The 18,402-nt window shown below is 40.1% G+C and overlaps 3 protein-coding genes across 3 annotated transcripts; all 3 read right to left on the bottom strand.

Moving 5' to 3' along the window:
- Window positions 1-583: 583 nt before the first annotated feature.
- Window positions 584-9,681, bottom strand: LOC119485914 (E3 ubiquitin-protein ligase TRIM39-like). The gene is made up of 2 exons (XM_037765754.1): window positions 9,504-9,681; window positions 584-2,457 (listed from the first exon to the last, which is right to left on the bottom strand). Exon 2 carries the CDS (start codon window positions 2,446-2,448, stop codon window positions 802-804), a length of 1,647 nt encoding a protein of 548 aa, XP_037621682.1. The 5' UTR covers window positions 2,449-2,457; window positions 9,504-9,681; the 3' UTR covers window positions 584-801.
- Window positions 9,682-10,920: 1,239 nt separating this feature from the next.
- Window positions 10,921-13,950, bottom strand: LOC119485924 (E3 ubiquitin-protein ligase TRIM21-like). The gene is made up of 2 exons (XM_037765769.1): window positions 13,850-13,950; window positions 10,921-12,694 (listed from the first exon to the last, which is right to left on the bottom strand). The coding sequence occupies exon 2, from the start codon at window positions 12,683-12,685 to the stop codon at window positions 11,045-11,047; it is 1,641 nt and encodes a 546-aa protein (XP_037621697.1). The 5' UTR covers window positions 12,686-12,694; window positions 13,850-13,950; the 3' UTR covers window positions 10,921-11,044.
- Window positions 13,951-15,147: 1,197 nt separating this feature from the next.
- On the bottom strand, window positions 15,148-18,055 carry LOC119485921 (E3 ubiquitin-protein ligase TRIM21-like). The gene is made up of 2 exons (XM_037765762.1): window positions 17,326-18,055; window positions 15,148-17,064 (listed from the first exon to the last, which is right to left on the bottom strand). Exon 2 carries the CDS (start codon window positions 17,053-17,055, stop codon window positions 15,415-15,417), a length of 1,641 nt encoding a protein of 546 aa, XP_037621690.1. The 5' UTR covers window positions 17,056-17,064; window positions 17,326-18,055; the 3' UTR covers window positions 15,148-15,414.
- Between the last annotated feature and the right edge of the window lie 347 nt (window positions 18,056-18,402).

The raw sequence follows: 18,402 nt of genomic DNA, 5'->3' as shown, positions 1-18,402 counted from the left end.
CAGCTGAAAAGATGTAGGCCTATAAAACAGAATTGAAGCTCTAATGCTGCAATTAACAATTATTTTCATTATTGATTAATCTCTTGGTGCATAAAATATCAGAAAAAGAAGTCACAAATGCCCATTATGATTCATAATAATCCAAAGATACTTGATTTAATATGATAGAAGACCCAAAAAACAGCAAATATTCACATTTGAGAGGCTGGAATTTGCGAATTTTTAACATTTTTGCTTAAAAATTAGATAAACAATTAATTGATTAATATTTGCAGATTAATTTTTCTGTTGATTGATGAATTAATTAATTCTATATTCATCTCTTAATTGCTCACAGAAAGAGTACACAAGAGTAACTTTTTGAAACTGAGTAGTTGTCTTTATCAGAAAAATGTACTTAACGTATGAAAAGTAAAAGTGTTGATTGTGCAGTAAAATGTTCCCTGTCAGTGTTTTACTATTATATCTGATGTTTCTGGATTAATATTACTGCTGCATTAATGTGTATGCTGCATTTTACTGCTGAAGATGTTTAAGGTTGTGCTAATTTTAACTCCTTTACATACTCTTGGCTAGATTAATCTACAGCAATGCATCATGGTCTATAAGATCATCCTATGTTTGTAGCGGCGCTTTCCTGTGAGAACCACGTATCTCTAAAAAGTCGACTTTGCATGATGTCAGAAAAACAGCCCTGAAGATTAATTCTGAAGACAACAGGTTTACATTGTATATTGCCACTGAATATGTATATTTGTTCTGTTATATGACAGTGAACCTTTTCATTTAAATATCATCAGTCTACTCGGCTTGATTGACAGGAGAGATGATCAGAGGGGCAGAGTTTTTACCACCATCATTAAGATCAGGACTAAAGTATGGGAAGAGTTTCTCAGTGAAGCAGCAGCCAGTAAAGGAGTAGATAAGAGCTGCAGCATCTACGTCATAAAAGGAGACCAGACCCTCCTCATAATCCAAAAACACCCCCACCTTCTGAGGCCGAAACTTCAGAGAGAGACTGACTCGAAGGACATCAACAGCTTTGTACTCATTTCCATTTCTCAAACATATAATCCAGTAACCATTCTCAGGTTTCGGTGTGATGCGTCCCTTCCTGTTGATCGACTCTCTGGCCACTCCAAAGTTCCATTTAGTCTTTCCTTTAACTTGAACCTCAAAGTAAAATCTGCCTGAAGAGAAACTCTGCTTTGCTAAGACACTAACACAATTAGAAAATCTCTCTCGGTTGTCTGGGAGATTCTTCCTCACATCACTATCATTCACTTGTTTCCCATCATCAGACAGGATGAGTTTAGGATGAGCTGTATCAGGATCAAGAGTCACATCCACTGCATACTGCTGGACCCTCGTCAGCTCAGCCTTATCGAGCAGCTTCTTTATCTCTTTACTGAGTGTCTCTTCCAGCTGAGCCACAGCTTTCACCACAGTCCCCTCATATGTTGATGGACGGACGCTGACTTCTGTCCAGTCCTTGGTGGGTGGAGCAGCTTTCAGGGACTGGACACTCTGGAGAAGATGGAGTTGGTCTTCAGAGCGTTTGAGCTGCTCCACTTCAGCCCTTCTCTTCGTCAGCTCAGAGATTTCCTGTTCCAGCTCTCTGATGAAAGCTTCGGCCTGTTTTTCTGTTGCTCTCTGCTTCTCTTTGATCGTCTTGATGAGATTGGCCTGGCCTCTCTCAACAGACTCCTTCAGAGCAGTGAAGACCTGAACACCTTCTGCTATCTCTCTGTCTGCATCTTCCTCACTGAGGTCGACTGAGTGTTTGATCTCCTGAATCTTCAGTCGTCTCTTCTGGATCATCTGCTGGATTTCAGCCTCTGTCTTCCCCAGCTCGGCCTTCTTTCCTTCATATTCATCTTTCAGAGGAACAAACTCATGTGTCTTGTGGTCTAAAACAAGGCAGAGCATGCAGATACATGTCTTGTCGGTCTTACAGAACAGCTCCAGAGGTTTATCGTGCTTCGTACACATCCTGTCTTCCAGGTTCTCCACAGGGTCGATCAGCTGATGTCTTTTCAGGCCTGACATTGTCAGATGAGGCTCCAGGTGAGTCTCACAGTAGGATGCCAGACACACCAGGCAGGACTTCAGGGCCTTCAGTTTGGTTCCAGTGCAGACGTCACAGGGAACTTCTCCGGGTTTGGACACTTGTTGCTCTGAGCTGCTGCTGCTGGTTTTCTGTTGAGCTGACTGTCTGAACTGAACAACCATCTCAGAGATGAAGGTGTTGACGTGCAGCTCAGGTTTTGTGTTGAAAACCTTTTTACACATCGGACACAGGTACCTGTCACTAATATTCCAGTGTTCATTGATGCAGTTTTTGCAGAAGTTGTGTCCACATGGTGTACTGACTGGATCAGTGAACACATCCAGACAGATGGAGCACAGAAAGTGATCTTCAGATAGCAGATTGCTGGCAGCAGCCATGTCTACACACTGAGAACAAAAGTGAAAGTATTATAAAATGTTTTGTTACACATGTATTAATCATTTGTATGAAACAAATATCAAAGTATGATTACTGCAATATTGAGAAACATTATTTTGAATTCATAGGTATGTTTCATTTAACTGAGATGTCCATCTGACAAGTGTCATTATCAGTGCTCAAAGTGGGCCGGTACGCAGCGGTACACCGTACCGGCACTTCTACATTTTACTCCTTGGCATACTGTGACTTTTTCATGCGTACCGGAGCTTCTTACAAGCTTCCTGTCCTCTCCTTTGCCCTCTCCACATCAGGTTCTCTGGGAAATTCATAATGGAGATAAATAACGGTGCAGCGCCAGCGTAGTTGCACTGCATTATTACTGAAGCTTGGCTGCAGCGTCGGCGTTAGGGGCGGGCCATGGGGGTCCAGGCCTGTCCAAAAAGGTCACTGTGCCCCCTCAGCTGAATTTTCTCCTGACAAAAAACTAAACTGAAATAACAGCTAAGCTATTAGTCAAATTAAGTCATTCAGTTTGGTAATGGAAGTTTGGTAACACTGCAATGCAAAATAAAGCACAAAACAGTGATAGTTTTGCATTTAGGAAACAACTAGGACATGTACTTGGGCTTGATTACATTGTTTTCTATTGGAGTGTCCTAACTGGCTGCGAGCAACATGGTGCTGCACAGCGCGGCGTGACATTTTGTCTGAACTTCTATCGGTTACACGGTTCCTATTTTTTCCTGTCACTCATATTGAGAGGAACGGCTGATTAGCTTAGATAAAATGAGCCGAGAAAACCGGGTCAGTCGTCCTGGATGTAAATGAAAATATTAACTTGATTACTGACACTTTCAGCACAGGCATTGACGCTCACAGTTATATGTAATAAAGTTCACTAGTGAAACTTTATTACGAGCTACCTGTCAAATAATATAACAGCCACCTCACTAATGGTTCAAATAAAACACGAACACACAGCGCAAAGATACAACTATGGAAACTCTGGAAAATATGAACCGCCACTACAATATTTCAGTAAGAAGCCTCGTTTTGATCCGCTCCGTTTGCGTGTTTGTTTGTTTTTTTGTTTTTTTCAATCTAGCTCAATAGAAAAAAATGAGAGAAAGTCGACCTACAAACCTGGTGCATTAAAGCACAATTAGGACCAAGAGAGTAAAAAGCATCCTGTGCTCCTCTCACATCTTACTTTTTCTACCTGTTTGGATTATTCTGTTCAGTATTGTGGAATAAAACAATGGACTAATGTTACACTACAGCAGGCTGAGCAGGGACAACAACTGCTGAGTGAAACATCCACATTTAGTCTTTATTAACTTAAAGGTCTCATATTATGCTCATTTCCAGGTTCATAGATGTATTTTAATGTTGCACTAGAATATGTTTACATGCTGCAATGTTCAAAAAACCCTTTATTCTTCTCATACTGTCAGCCTGAATATGTCTGCTCAGAGGCTCTGTTTGACAGACCCTGATTCACAGCCTGTCTCCTCCCACTCTGCTCTGATTGGTCAGCGTTTTCTGTCAATCAAAGGTCCTCAACACAGCGTCACTCTCTCCCCTTCCCCGGAGCAGCTCTGCTCTCACGGAGAGAGAGAGCTACCTGTAGGTCTGAGTGTAGCTCTGAGTGCAGGGAGAGGGAGAAGCAGCTAGGAAGAGTTTATAAACTACTTTAAAGTTTATAAACCAGAAACTTCACCCAGCGCACGTTACCGGAGGAATCTGATCAGAAATCGGCGACACATGATGAACATCTGCGGTCCAGACTCCAGGTTCTCCTGACGGTTTCTCTCAGGTAAATAATGATATTTATATCTCTGTTAGTTAGCTCAGTGTTTACCTTATGCATCAACTCTGTAAACCGTAAACATACACTCTGTTTTACGTCTGTCTTTACAGGTCCATCCGTGAGAAATGACCGACAGAATCATCCCAGAGTAGAGCAGACAGCTGAGAGCAGAAAGCTCTGTTTACATGGAGATACAGAGCTAGTGTCAGAGCCAGACGGTGTGTAACCACAGCGACCATCAGGGTGGGAAATAGAAGATGTGAAACAGTAGTCAGTTCATTATTTCTGGTAAAAGAAACCTGATAAATGTATGGAAGTAATCAGAGTAATGGTTATTAATTACTGTAGGAGCTGTCTCTGTGTTACCATGACTACAGACCACCGGAGCTTAGCTTACCGGAGCTGAAAGACTTTCTCCTGTACCATGTCAACATAACTGCAGGTGGGATAATTACAGTTTTTCTCAATTGTTTACACACAAATACTGGTACTTGACACATAATGACCACAACATGTAACTCATGCACCAACCCCCTGAACCAATTCTGCTAAACTACAAGCACAATTCCTGCTTTACACTCAAATTGTAGTTCTAAAACACACTTTTTTCAAAACACTACACACAATTCTCTGCATTTGGCACAATTTTCATGAAGAAAATCTCGTTTTCACAAGGAACACACTGTCATTCAAAATTCTAAAGTCAATTGCCCTACTATGCACACTGACCCATCACATGGGCAAACACCTGTCACACAGTGTTACAATTAGCAATCAGTTGATGCTTTTCATGGCTGGATTCGACATGCTAAGCGATATTTCCCCCGCTGCTTGGCCAGGGCAAACATTGCTTGTGATGTGGATGAGGTGCTGTGGCCAGACCGAAACAGAAGAGAGGATGCAGCATAGTTTTTTTTACTGTAACTGTATACAGTAAATTCTTCTGTTGTTTTGTATGTAGACCACTGTATGTGCAACTTTGTGTTGGTTGGGATGTACACTGTGTACATTGTTTTTGTGGGGAAAATAAAATATATTTGTTACCGTGTATTTGTGTGTTCTGAGTATAAAAACAATATTCTAAAATATTTTACAACACACTTATGTATGTACTGTCTGTAGTAAGTGTAACACTGAACAAAAAAAAGGTCTAAGTCATCATGATGAATGGAGAAGAAGTGTTTTCCATTCATCATAGTGTTTTACATTGAGCACATCAGTGTTCAACTGGTTCTTATAAATGTCTATTCATATGATGGTTTGTGTATGTCATTTGAAAACAAAATACCATTTTGAGAAGAAATAACATTGTTTTGAATGTAAAGTTTCATTTTGCAGGAGAATTGAGGGGTTTTGCCCATTGTGTGTGTGTTTTTTGATTTGTGTGTAGAGTTCTGAGAGTATGAGGCATGCTTTCAGAAAATGTGTGTAAACAATCGAGAAAAACTGTAAAAATGCTGTGTATAATTAATATTGTCATCTGTCTACTCAAATAAAGTTTGACTGTGAAACAGAAATGTGTTGTGTTGCTTACAGTCACTATTTACTACCTGTACTCTTCTACATGCATGACATCAAATATATATAATATATAAATATCAGCTGTTTAAACAGTGTAATTACATAAAGCCTTTGTGAAAGAACATGTTATATTTAGATGATGGGAGTACATGAAGCCGGTTCTGCTGGTTCTTGTAGACTAACAGTAGGAGCTACTTTGGTCATAGTTCGGTTGAGGAGGAGAGAGAGTGACGCGCTGTGGGGCGGGGTCAGCTAGCTGGACGTTCTCTCTGGTTCCACCAGGAAACCCTTATATGGCTTGCAATTCTCTAATGACGTCAGAAGAAAAGGAAAAGCTGCGCAGCGTTTTTCAACACCCATTTCCGGACAAACGGAGCAGGAGAAAAATAGAGAGGATGGTCTTTTATGATACTATGGTGACCTGTAGACACAATGGGGACAGATATTGATGTTTAAAAGACATGGAAAAGTGCATTTTGCATAATAGGTGACCTTTAAATTATAGTTATGAAGAAATCAGTCAGACTGTTAGATTAATGTGTTGTTTAACTCCCTGTTAACTGTATCTCGGCACCTGCGTGTGTGCACATTTTGACCCTGGCACGAGCAAGACGCAGGGCGTGCCTGAGGAGTTATCTGTAGCCTACAGTACCTCCTTATTTCAAAACAGAAACCAAAATAAGGTGGCAGCTGGCTGGAGAAGATCACTAGATAACAACCTACTTGCTCTTGGCTATATCGTATGTTATTTCCAGTAAATATCAAAAATAAAACGTGTTTTCTGATAAAAAAAAAAAGTACGAACGTAGGAAGATAACAAGTACTACTAACCCATCTTTGAGGTGGTTATGTCTTCAGCTCCAGTCTGATCTGGAGCTCACAGTTGATATGTTCCTGGTTTGTTTACATGATGTAACAGAAGTGCAGATTTAACGTATTCAGTGGACAGAGAGCGTCCGATGCGCATCCAGTTAGGACACGGTGTTAGTTTATAACCTGTTTTTGTGGACATAACAGCATGTGTATGCGTGCGTGCGCGCCTGTGCGCATAGGTGGCAGTATGTATACACCTCTCTGTCAGTTTATTTCTTTCATAAAACATGATAATGTTAAAGATTCACTTAATAAAGGCTATATGAGGTGAAAAAAAATGCCCCCCCTGTCAAAGCTGATTGCCCGTCCGCCCTTAACACTCTGGCGCCGACACTCCCTGGCTGTTCACATCAAAAGCGCATTTGACTGCTCTGTATTATTTTTGGCGTGTTTAATGATAAAATGCAATCACACATTAATAAAACTCCACGCTGCAGAACATTAACTAGGCATACATATGGCATATTAATTATTATTCAGCCTGAAATGACAATGTGTGTTTTTATGTAGACACCAGATAGTTTTTACTGTAAATTGCAATATTGGCTCGAGTCTGCAGAGGCAGGTATACAGCCTGTCTGCCAGGAAGGGGGATCTACATTTATCAATTCACAGCATTTAACACCCTGCAACAGCATGTGCCGTTTTGTACCCGCATAAATATGACTGGCATAAACATCGGGGTATATCCTCTATCTTAGTCTTAAAAGATAGATTATAGTGTGAAAATACCCCGACTTCTATCATATCTATACCGGTAGAAAGGGGTTATGCCACGATGATCACCAGTTAACGTTTCAAAGTATTTATGTGGAATAATAAATGATATGCCATATGTTAATGATCTGCAATGTGGAGTTTTATATAATGTGAAATCGCGTTCTATTATTAAAAGGGGTGTGACGAAATATCGCTACATAAAAACGTGACGATATGCATCGTCGAGACAAAAAACTGAATTGCGATATCAGGGCATAATAGGTACTATATACATATGGGCTCCAGGGCTAAAGCTGCAGCCTCTTCTTGCTGCTGTTTAAGGCCTATGGAAGGAGGCTGAGTACGCGTCATATCTTTGGGGTACAAAACACATGCGCAGTAAAATCTGGTCTGCCCTCGCCGAAATTGAACCAATCGCAACGCACCGCCGCAGCTTCAGTTACACTGGCTGGCTGTTTTCGAAACCGCATACTATACTAGTAGTACGTACTGATTTGGCCAAAATGTAGTATGTAGTATGCAGTATGCGAACAAAAGCAAAATCTCAAGTATGCCAAAAATACCCGGATGGCGTACTGATTTGGAAAAATTCTCCAGTATGCATCAGACCAGTCTACCTCGCCTACTGTATCCCACAATGCAATGCGCTGCGACGGTCACTTTTTGGAAATTTTTGTAATGGCAGAAATGACGGACGTCAACATCCCGGTGACAGCGGTGGACAGGGAGGAATATAAATGTAAAAATAGCATATTATTTTTAATATAATATAAATGTAAAAATAGCATATTATTTTTCTAATTTAATGTAAGGACAGCAATTCATAAATGCTACTGTCTATCTGTAACGAACGTAATCTGTCCTACTAACGTTAACTTTACCCATAGCAAAGCCGTAACTTTTAAGTTTTTTTTAAGCTTTCCAAAACCGGAAGCCCGCGAAACTCGGCCTCGCGTACTACAAAATAAACCGATTTACGTTCCATACTGCATACTACTGAGGATGCGCAGTATGCAGTATGTACTGCATACTGCATACTGCGCTCCTCAGTAGTATGCAGTATGCGGTTTCGAAAACAGCCACTGTGCATGTGTCAAACCCCTGGAGCCATGTCCGCCCGAGACCTAGCCTCCTTTCATAGGCCTTGTCGGAGCTCCACACACATCAACACACACAGTGCAGTCAGTGAACAGTCAGACTGGTTATGGTGGCTAGGCTAACAATAATATCAAGTGAGAACGAGGGTGCTGTAATTTATCAATACAATGTTCACATCCTTTTTGTAAAATAATTAATAAACTGTTCGTCATAACTTTTTTTGTGAACAAATATAATTGATGAAAGAGTATTTAAAAGTTTTCTGATTTATAGAATATTATTTTACAGGACAAAAATTTTCAGAAGAATTAAATGTTCAGATGAAGGCTGTGATAAATAATAAAAATATTCATTTAACTAGTAATAATAATGGTCCATAATGATGCAAAATGCGTAGTTTTAAGTCAAAAACCTTTACATTTTCTTGGGGAAGGACCCCCAAACCCAATGTCTCCTAGTATCTTTTATTCACTGTATAAATTCATAATGTGTCTCTGTATAATATGTAGGAGCATCCTGACTGGGACTCTGCTCCTAAAACCTGAATGAAGAGCTCACACACCTCAGCTCTGCATGTATACCTGCCTGTCTGTCTGGCTGCTGTTGATTCCAGCCTATAGACATCCTATAATATATTATAGAGAGATGCTGAAGGCTAAAAATAACACAGGCAAACACTTTAAGTATTAACATTATATACAAACACACCACCTTAACCCTATAATGTTCCAGTGTGAATATTATGGGAGTATTATAGGCCTACTATAGAAGATGCATATAGCCCAAGTACATAAAATCACAACTGATTATGACTCACACAGTTTAACATGCTTAAAGAAATAATGAATAAATAAGAATAAGTCGCAAGAGATTGCTGATACCGGCAGATACACACAACATGTGAATAAGAGAGTACCAACACTGGTCAATATGAAATGAAAAGAGTGTAACTTCCTGTTTGATTAGAGCTGTAAGTTTTGTGTTAATGCTGGTTGTTGAAACACAGTAAATATTATCAGCTGCACTCACCAGTATTTGAGTCTGTTGTTGTTGAGAAAGACCTGATGAACTCAGTTTAATATTTCTTTAGACTGAAACACAGAGACTTGTCTCGACTGCAGCTCTCTGACAAACGTGCAGTTTCATTTCTGTAATGTGACGTTGAAGCTCTCCTCCTTCCAGTGTTGCTCCACCTCTTACAGCAGCTCTGTTTGTGAGGATGTGTTTCCTCCACCAGGTCAGTTTTCACAAAAAAAAACTCAATCCCACATGTAAGAATACATCTTAGGGTCAGCAGAAACCAGCAGCCACTTTACAGTCCTCTACAGCTCTGCAACAATCATACTGTCTGTCCAGATTTCAGCTCACTGTTTGTCCTGTAATGTTCTAACCTTCTCATGTAATTCTTGTATTTGCTTCGTTCCTATTAGTTGTTGCTGAATCAGACCAGGAAGTTGAGTGGTGTGTGCAGTCTGTGCATGCCTTTAACAAACTCTCCTCCCTCTGATGTGTGTTGTCATGCTCACATCTAGTGGCCACAGTTGAGAAACACATCCAACCTGTGAAAACCTTTGTCACTTTGTGAACAAGACTCCAGTTTCAAAATAAAACACTCACACAAAAAGTTTCTTCTGCTGCACAGGATTTTATTGCAGTGATGACTGATTAAATGAATAACAACATAAATGCATATTAGAAATTAAAACTCAATAACCGGATGACTGAATAACTAGTAAAAATAATGACCATTAATCATTCACTTAATGATAATTAAATGTTTAAAACCCAACAACAGCTGAAAAGACATAGGCCTATAAAACAGAATTAAAGCTCTAATGCTGCAACTAACAATTAGTTTCATTACTGAATAATCTCTTGGTGCATAAAATATCAGAAAAAAAGTCACAAATGCCCATTATGATTTATAATTATCAAATGATATTTGGTTTAATATGATAGAAGACCCAGAAACCAGCAAATATTCACATTTGTTTGGCTGGAATCTATAAAATTACAAATTTAATTGATAAATATTTGCAGATTAATTTTTCTGTTGATTGATAAATTAAATAGCTAATTTATTCAGCTCTTAATTGCTCACATGCAGAAAGAGTACACAGAGTAACTTTTTGAAACTGAGTAGTTGTCTTTATCAGAAAAATGTACTTAACGTATGAAAAGTAAAAGTATTGATTGTGCAGTAAAATGTTCCCTGTCAGTGTTTTACTATTATATCTGATGTTTCTGGATTAATATTACAGCTGCATTAATGTGTATGTTGCATTTTACTGCTGTAGATGTTTAAGGTTGTGCTAATTTTAACTCCTTTATATACTGTTGGCTAGTTTAATCTACAGCAATGCATCATGGTCTATGAGATCATCACATATTTGTAGCGTCGCTGTCCTGTGAGAACCACGTATCTCTAAACAGTCGACTTTTCATGGTGTCAGAAAAACAGCCCTGAAGATTAATTCTGAAGACAACAGGTTTACATTGTATATTGCCACTGAATATGTATATTTGTTCTGTTATATGACAGTGAACCTTTTCATTTAAATATCATCAGTCTACTCAGCTTGATTGACAGGAGAGATGATCAGAGGGGCAGAGTTTTTACCACCATCATGAAAACAAGGACTGAAGAATGGGAAGAGTTTCTCAGTGAAGTAGCAGCCAGTAAAGGAGTAGATAAGAGCTGCAGCATCTACGTCATAAAAGGAGACCAGACCCTCCTCATAATCCACAAACACCCCCACCTTCTGAGGCTGAGACTTCAGAGAGAGACTGACATCAGGGCCAGCAGGAGCTTCATACTCATTGCCATTTCTCAAACATATAATCCAGTAACCATCCTTAGGTCTCAGTGTGATGCCTCCCTTCCTGTTGATCGACTCTCTGCCCACTCCTAAGTCCCATTTAGTCTTTCCTTTAACTTGAACCTCAAAGTAAAATCTGCCTGAAGAGAAACTCTGCTTTCCTAAAACACTAACATAATTAGAAAATCTCTCTGGGTTGTCTGGGAGATTCTTCCTCACATCACCATGATTCACTTGTTTCCCATCATCAGACAGGATGAGATGGGGATGAGCTGTATCAGGATCAAGTGTCACATCTACTGCATACTGCTGGACCCTCTTCAGCTCATCTTCAAGCAGCTTCTTTATCTCCTTACTGAGTGTCTCCTCCAGCTGAGCCACAGCTTTCACCACAGTCCCCTCATATGATGGACGGACACTGACCTCTGTCCAGTCCTTGGTGGGTGGAGCAGCTTTCAGGGACTGGACACTCTGGAGAAGATGGAGTTGGTCTTCAGAGCGTGAGAGCTGCTCCACTTCAGCCCTTCTCTTCGTCAGCTCAGAGATTTCCTGTTCCAGCTCTTTGATGAAAGCTTCGGCCTGTTTTTCTGTTGTTTTCTGCTTCTCTTTGATCGTCTTGATGAGATTGGCCTGGCCTCTCTCAACAGACTCCTTCAGAGCAGTGAAGACCTGAACACCTTCTGCTATCTCTCTGTCTGCATTTTCCTCACTGAGGTCAACTGAGTGTTTGATCTCCTGAATCTTCAGTCGTCTCTTCTGGATCATCTGCTGAATTTCAGCCTCTGTCTTCCCCAGCTTGGCCTTCTTTCCTTCATATTCTTCTTTCACAGGAACAACATCATGCATCTTGTGGTCTACAACAAGGCAGAGCATGCAGACACATGTCTGGTCGGTCTTACAGAACAGCTCCAGAGGTTTATCGTGCTTCATACACATCCTGTCTTCCAGGTTCTCCACAGGGTCGATCAGCTGATGTTTTTTCAGACGTGAAGTTGTCAGATGAGGCTCCAGGTGAGTCTCACAGTAGGAGGCCAGACACACCAGGCAGGACTTCAGGGCCTTCAGTTTGGTTCCAGTGCAGAAGTCACAGGGAACTTCTCCTGGTTTGGACACTTGCTGCTCTGAGCTGCTGCTGCTGGTTTTCTGTTGAGCTGACTGTCTGAACTGAACAACCATCTCAGAGAACAAAGTGTTGACCCTCAAATCAGGCCTTGTGGTAAAAGCCTCGTTACACATGGGACACTGGCACCTGTCACTAGTATTCCAGTGTTCAGTGATGCAGTTTTTGCAGAAGTTGTGTCCACATGGTGTGCTGACTGGATCAGTGAACACATCCAGACAGATGGAGCACAGAAACTGATCTTCAGATTGCAGATTGCTGGCAGCAGCCATGTCTACACACTGAGAACAAAAGTGAAAGTATTATAAAATGTTTTGTTTCACATGTATTAATCATTTGTATAAAACAAATATCAAAGTATGATTACTGCAATATTGAGAAACATTATTTTGAATTTATAGGTATGTTTCATTTAACTGAGATGTCCATCTGACAAGTGTCATTATCAGTACTCGAAGTGGTCTGGTACGCAGCGGTTCACCGTACCGGCACTTCTACATTTTACTCCTTGGCGTACTGTGACTTTTTCATGCGTACCGGAGCTTCTCACAAGCTGCCTGTACTCTCCTCTGCCCTCTCCATATCATGTACACATCCTTTTTTGTAAAATAATTAGTGAACTGTTTGTCATAACTTTTTTTTTTTATTTGTGAACAAATATAATTAATGAAACATTAAAAGTTTTCCGAATCTGCTCTTCTAATTTATAGAATATGATTTTACAGAACAAACATTTCCAGAAGGCTGTGATAAATAATAAAAATAATCATTTAACTAGTAATAATAATGGTCCATAATGATGCAAAATGCGTAGTTTTAAGTCAAAAACCTTCAAATTTTCACAGGGGAGGAACCCCAAACCCAATATCTCCTAGTATCTTTTATTCACTGTATAAATTCATAATGTGTCTCTGTATAATATGTAGGAGCATCCTGACTGGGACTCTGCTCCTAAAACCTGAATGAAGAGCTCACACACCTCAGCTCTGCATGTATACCTGCCTGTCTGTCTGGCTGCTGTTGATTCCAGCCTATAGACATCCTATAATATATTATAGAGAGATGCTGAAGGCTACAAATAACACAGGAAAACACTTTAACTATTAACACTATATACAAACACACCACCTTAACCCTATAATGTTCCAGTGTGAATATTATGGGGGTATTATAGGCCTACTATAGAAGAAGCATATAGCCCAAGTATATAAAGCAATAAAATCACAGCTGATTATGACTGACACAGTTTAACATGCTTAAAGAAATAATGAATAAATAGGAATAAGTTGCAAGAGATTGCTGATACCGGCAGATACACACAACATGTGAATAAGAGAGTACCGGCACTGGTCAATTTGAAATGAAAAGAGTGTAACTTCCTGTTTGATTAGAGCTGTAAGTTTTGAAACACAGTAAATATTATCAGCTGCACTCACCAGTATTTGAGTCTGTTGTTGTTGAGAAAGACCTGATGAACTCAGTTTAATATTTCTTTAGACAGAAACACAGAGACTTGTCTCGACTGTAGTTCTCTGACAAACATGCAGTTTTATTTCTGTAATCTGACGTTGAAGCTCTCCTCCTTCCAGTGTTGCTCCACCTCTTACAGTAGCTCTGTTTGTAAGGATGTGTTTCCTCCACCAGGACAGTTTTCACAAAATAAAAGTCAATCCCACATGTAAGAATACATCTTAGGGTCAGCAGAAACCAGCAGCCACTTTACAGTCCTCTACAGCTCTGCAACAATCATACTGTCTGTCCAGATTTCAGCTCACTGTTTGTCCTGTAATGTTCTGACCTTCTCATGTAATTCTTGTATTTGCTTCGTTCCTATTAGTTGTTGCTGAATCAGACCAGGAAGTTGAGTGGTGTGTGCAGTCTGTGCATGCCTTTAACAAACTCTCCTCCCTCTGATGTGTGTTGTCATGCTCACATCTAGTGGCCACAGTTGAGAAACACATCCAACCTGTGAAAACCTTTGTGACTTTGTGGACAAGACTCCAGTTTCAAAATAAAACACTCAAACAAAACGTTTCTTCTTCTACACAGGATTTTATTGCAGTGATGACTGATTGAATGAATAACAACATAAATGCATATCAGACATTAAAACCCAATAACTTGATGACTGAATGACTTGTAAAAATATAGACCATTAATCATTCACTTAATGCTAATTAAATGTTCAAAACCCAACAACAGCTGAAAAGATGAAGGCCTATAAAACAAAATTGAAGCTCTAATGCTGCAACTAACAATTATTTTCATTATTGATTAATCTCTTGGTGCATAAAATATCAGAAAAAAGTCACAAATGCCCATTATGATTTATAATAATCCAAAGATATTTGGTTTAATATATAGAAGACCAGGAAACCAGCAAATATTCACATTTGAGAGGCTGGAATTTGTGAATTTTTGACATTTTTGCTTTAAAAGAATTACATAAACAATTAATTGATTAATATTTGCAGATTCATTTTTCTGTTGATTGATAAATTAATTACCTCATTTATTCAGCTCTTAATTAATCACAGAAAGAGTACACAAGAGTAACCTTTTGAAGCTGAGTGGTTGTCTTTATCAGAAAAATGTACTTAACGTATGAAAAGTAAAAGTGTTGATTGTGCAGCAAAATGTTCCCTGTCAGTGTTTTACTATTATATCTGATGTTTCTGGATTAATATGACTGCTGCATTAATGTGTATGTTGCATTTTAAAGCTGTAGATGTTTAAGGTTGTGCTAATTTTCACTCCTTTATATACTGTTGGCTAGTTTAATCTACAGCAATGCATCATGGTCTATAAGATCATCATATGTTTATAGCGTCGCTGTCCTGTGAGAACCACGTATCTCTAAACAGTCGACTTTTCATGTTGTCAGAAAAACAGCCCTGAAGATTAATTCTGAAGACAACAGGTTTACATTGTATATTGCCACTGAATATGTATATTTGTTCTGTTATATGACAGTGAACCTTTTCATTTAAATATCATCAGTCTACTCAGCTTGATTGACAGGAGAGATGATCAGAGGGGCAGAGTTTTTACCACCATCATTAAGAGAAGGATTAAAGTATGGGAAGAGTTTCTCAGTGAAGCAGCAGCCAGTAAAGGAGTAGATAAGAGCTGCAGCATCTACGTCATAAAAGGAGACCAGACCCTCCTCATAATCCACAAACACCCCCACCTTCTGAGGCCGAGACTTCAGAGAGAGACTGACTGAAGGGCCAGCAAGAGCTTTGTACTCATTTCCATTTCTCAACCATATAGTCCAGTTACCATCCTCAGGGCTCAGTGTGATGGCTCCCTTCCTGTTGATCGACTCTCTGGCCACTCCTAAAGTCCAGTCAGTCTTTCCTTTAACTTGAACCTCAAAGTAAAATCTGCCTGAAGAGAAACTCTGCTTTCCTAAAACACAAGCACGATCAGAAAATCTCTCAGGGTTGTCTGGGAGATTCTTCTTCACATCACCATGATTCACTTGTTTCCCATCATCAGACAGGATGAGATTAGGATTAGCTGTATCAGGATCAAGTGTCACATCCACTGCATACTGCTGGACCCTCTTGAGCTCATCTTCAAGCAGCTTCTTCATGTCTTTACTGAGTGTCTCCTCCAGCTGAGCCACAGCTTTCATCACAGTCCCCTCATATGATGGACGGACGCTGACCTCTGTCCAGTCCTTGGTGGGTGGAGCAGCTTTCAGGGACTGGAAACTCTGGAGAAGATGGAGTTGGTCTTCAGAGCGTGAGATTTGCTCCACTTCAGTCCTTCTCTTCGTCAGCTCAGAGATTTCCTGTTCCAGCTCTTTGATGAAAGCTTCAGCCTGTTTTTCTGTTGTTTTCTGCTTCTCTTTGATCGTGTCGATGAGATTGGCCTGGCCTCTCTCAACAGACTCCTTCAGAGCAGTGAAGACCTGAACACCTTCTGCTATCTCTCTGTCTGCATCTTCCTCACTGAGGTCGACTGAGTGTTTGATCTCCTGAATCTTCAGTCGTCTCTTCTGGATCATCTGCTGGATTTCAGCCTCTGTCTTCCCCAGCTCGGCCTTCTTTCCTTCATATTCTTCTTTCAGAGGAACAAACTCATGTGTCTTGTGGTCTAAAACAAGGCAGAGCATGCAGACACATGTCTGGTCGGTCTTACAGAACAGCTCCAGAGGTTTATCGTGCTTCGTACACATCCTGTCTTCCAGGTTCTCCACGGGGTCGATCAGCTGATGTCTTTTCAGACGTGAAACTGTCAGATGAGGCTCCAGGTGAGTCTCACAGTAGGAGGCCAGACACACCAGGCAGGACTTCAGGGCCTTCAGTTTGGTTCCTGTGCAGACGTCACAGGGAACTTCTCCTGGTTTGGACACTTGTTGCTCTGAGCTGCTGCTGCTGGTTTTCTGTTGAGCTGACTGTCTGAACTGAACAACCATCTCAGAGATGAAGGTGTTGATCCTCAAATCAGGTCTTGTGGTAAAAGCCTCTTTACACATGGGACACTGGCACCTGTCACTAGTATTCCAGTGTTCAGTGATGCAGTTTTTGCAGAAGTTGTGTCCACATGGTGTGCTGACTGGATCAGTGAACACATCCAGACAGATGGAGCACAGAAACTGATCTTCAGATTGCAGATTGCTGGCAGCAGCCATGTCTACACACTGAGAACAAAAGTGAAAGTATTACAAAATGTTTTGTTTCACATGTATCAATCATTTGTATAAAACAAATATCAAAGTATGATTACTGCAATATTGAGAAACATCATTTTTGAATTTATAGGTATTTAGGTGGATTTAGTTTTCATTTATTTGACAAGTGTCATGAAATGAAAAGAGTGTAACTTCCTGTTTGATTAGAGCTGTACGTTTTGTGTTAATGCTGGTTGTTGAAACACAGTAAATATTATCAGCTGCACTCACCAGTATTTGAGTCTGTTGTTGTTGAGAAAGACCTGATGAACTCAGTTTTATATTTCTTTAGACAGAAACACAGAGACTTGTCTCGACTGCAGCTCTCTGACAAACATGCAGTTTCATTTCTGTAATGTGACGTTGAAGCTCTCCTCCTTCCAGTGTTGCTCCACATCTTACAGCAGCTCTGTTTGTGAGGTTGTGTTTCCTCCTTCAGGGTTAGACAGAATACCTTCAGTATAGTTACAGATATTTGGCACAAGATAAGTTTAATCTTTAGGGAGACCTTTTACTTCTTTTATCTTCTTTTTTCATGCTGTGTGGGTTTATTGCAGCCACCACAACAAAAAGAGGTAAATCCCACATACAAGAGTATATCTAGGGTCAGCAAAAAACAACAATCCTTTACAGTCCTCTACAGCTCTGCAACAATCCTACAGTCAGTCCACAGTTCAGCTAACTATTTATCCTGTAATGTTTAACTTTCTCATGTAATTCTTGTATTTCTTCCTACAGTTGTTGCTAAATTAGACGAGGAAGTTGAAACTCCTCCCTCTGATCTGAGCTGTTAGTCTCATCTCTGGTGACCACAAGAGGGAAACACATCTGACTCAATTTAGAGAAGAAGACTCCATTTTCAAAATAAAACACTTTCCTAAGCAGTTTGGTCTTCCGCACCGATGAAATGCCACATCGAAAGCCAGTATTACATTAATGATCATCATAGCAGTTAGTGTTGCAACCAAAGGTTATTGTCAGAATCAGAATCAGCTTTATTGACCGAGTATGTGTAGCCTATGCTCACAAGAAATTTGACCGTGATTTCTTCTGTTTCTCAATGTACACACAGACACTTCCATCCATCCATCTGCAACCGCTTATCCCGTTAGGGGTCGCGGGGGGGGCTGGAGCCGATCCCAGCCGGCATTGGGCGAAGGCAGGGTACACCCTGGACAGGTCGCCAGTCCATCGCAGGGCTACACAGACACTTATCATTAATTAATCTGCATGATTATTTTCTCAATTAAGTGATGAATCATTTGGTCCATCAAACATCAGAAACAGTGAATAATGTCCTTTACAATT

This window comes from Sebastes umbrosus, chromosome 3 (assembly GCF_015220745.1).
Source record: "Sebastes umbrosus isolate fSebUmb1 chromosome 3, fSebUmb1.pri, whole genome shotgun sequence".
NCBI lineage: Eukaryota > Metazoa > Chordata > Actinopteri > Perciformes > Sebastidae > Sebastes > Sebastes umbrosus.
The sequence above is the reverse complement of the archived record's forward strand: the minus strand, read 5'-3'. Positions and strand labels throughout refer to the sequence as shown.